Here is a 1,571-nt window from a genome sequence, read left to right as displayed (position 1 = left end):
TATAAACAAGCAGGTAACAGGCAAATTGTATGAAACATTTTCCATAACTCTAGATTTGCATATTAAGGAAACAATTTACATAGGTGAGCGTGACATATAATCAAATAGGCATTCTGTCATTTTTATTCAGTTGCCCAGCGCAAGTGAAGGTAACACAATATATCTTATACCAGAGAAGTGATCAGATAACAAATTACCTTTAAATCATCATGTATTTCTTACTAAACCTCTCATCTGTATTGGGACTTATGACCTTAATTGGGCTCTTTTTCAATGGATTTATTGTGATAATGAATTGGATTTGGTGGCTGCAGTCTAAAAAGCTACAAACCATCGATATTATTGTAACAAGTCTGGGGCTCTCCAGATTTTTTTATCTGGTAACTTCCATTTTCAATTTCTATTACTATGTTTTTGTACCTAGAAAAAGACAAACAAACTCTCTTCTGGACACTTCTGGAATAATTGTGATGTTTCAAGCCTATTGCTGCACCTGGTTTGCCACATTGCTCTGTGTTTTCTACTGTGTGAAGATCACCAGCTATAACTACAGGTTATTCATCTACATGAAACTCAACATATCCAGGATATTGCCCTGGTTGTATATAGTAATAGTGACAGCTTCAATCATCTCCCTTCTTCCCTTTGTATTGTTTGACACCACCATACATATTATAAATTCTACAACTGCCTTCAGTAACACAAGTGTGGAAGGAAAATACATTAGAAAAACATTTTATGGTCACTTAATCTCAAACCTTGCAGGATCTGTTTTACCATTACCCATATTTTGTTTTGCTATTTCTCTCCTGATTAGATCCCTTTGGACTCACACCAGACATATGACCAGCAAGGACTCAGGATTCCGGAATCCTCAGCTTCAGGCTCATTTTAGTGCAATTAGAATTATGTTGTCTTTTTTTCTTTTACATATCATTTATATTATAGCACAATGTGTTTGGCCATATATCCACAGGACAGAAAATGAAATTTGGATATCACTTCTTTCTATTCCTACAATAATGTATCCAAGCCTCCACACTGTTATTTTGATTTCCAGTATTATAAAGCTCAAATAGGCTCTTGTAAGTATCATTTATTGCCACCGTCCTAGTGACAATTTCCATTTAACTTCAGTTACCTAAAATATATATTTTTCTCTGTTATTCAAAATAAGTAAATTATTTAATATTAGATAATTCTGTTGATGATTTAGTGTTGCCACATGGGGGCTGATTTACCATATGTCTTAAGACCATTGCTTCTTAACTCCTGTTTTCGGTCGCGCGGAAACAGGTACATTAAGGGACATTCGGCCCTTAATAAATTGGCCCCATAGTATCATCAACCTTTGTTGGTTTCAAACAACAAACTGTAACTATAGAGTTTTTGTTACAATATTTAACACCTTTTATGTAAATATCTGCTGATCAAATGTTTAGCAGAAAATTATCAGTTATAATGAGTTAAATGTATTTATAATTCAATTTTAGAAATGTTTGTTGCTTAATAACATCAGATTGTTAGCAGTGGAGCATACTTAAAAGATTACCTCTGTGTTAACTGTATTA

The 1,571-nt window shown here is 33.6% G+C and overlaps 1 protein-coding gene across 1 annotated transcript; it reads left to right on the top strand.

The window, feature by feature from the left end:
* The first annotated feature begins 209 nt into the window (after positions 1–209).
* LOC128656884 (taste receptor type 2 member 3-like) lies at positions 210–1,079 on the top strand. The gene has a single exon (XM_053711049.1). The coding sequence runs from the start codon at positions 210–212 to the stop codon at positions 1,077–1,079; it is 870 nt and encodes a 289-aa protein (XP_053567024.1).
* Positions 1,080–1,571: the final 492 nt, after the last annotated feature.

The sequence above is a fragment of the Bombina bombina genome, chromosome 4, assembly GCF_027579735.1.
Source record: "Bombina bombina isolate aBomBom1 chromosome 4, aBomBom1.pri, whole genome shotgun sequence".
Lineage (NCBI taxonomy): Eukaryota > Metazoa > Chordata > Amphibia > Anura > Bombinatoridae > Bombina > Bombina bombina.
Note: the sequence above shows the minus strand (reverse complement) of the source record. Positions and strands in the feature narration are given on the sequence as shown.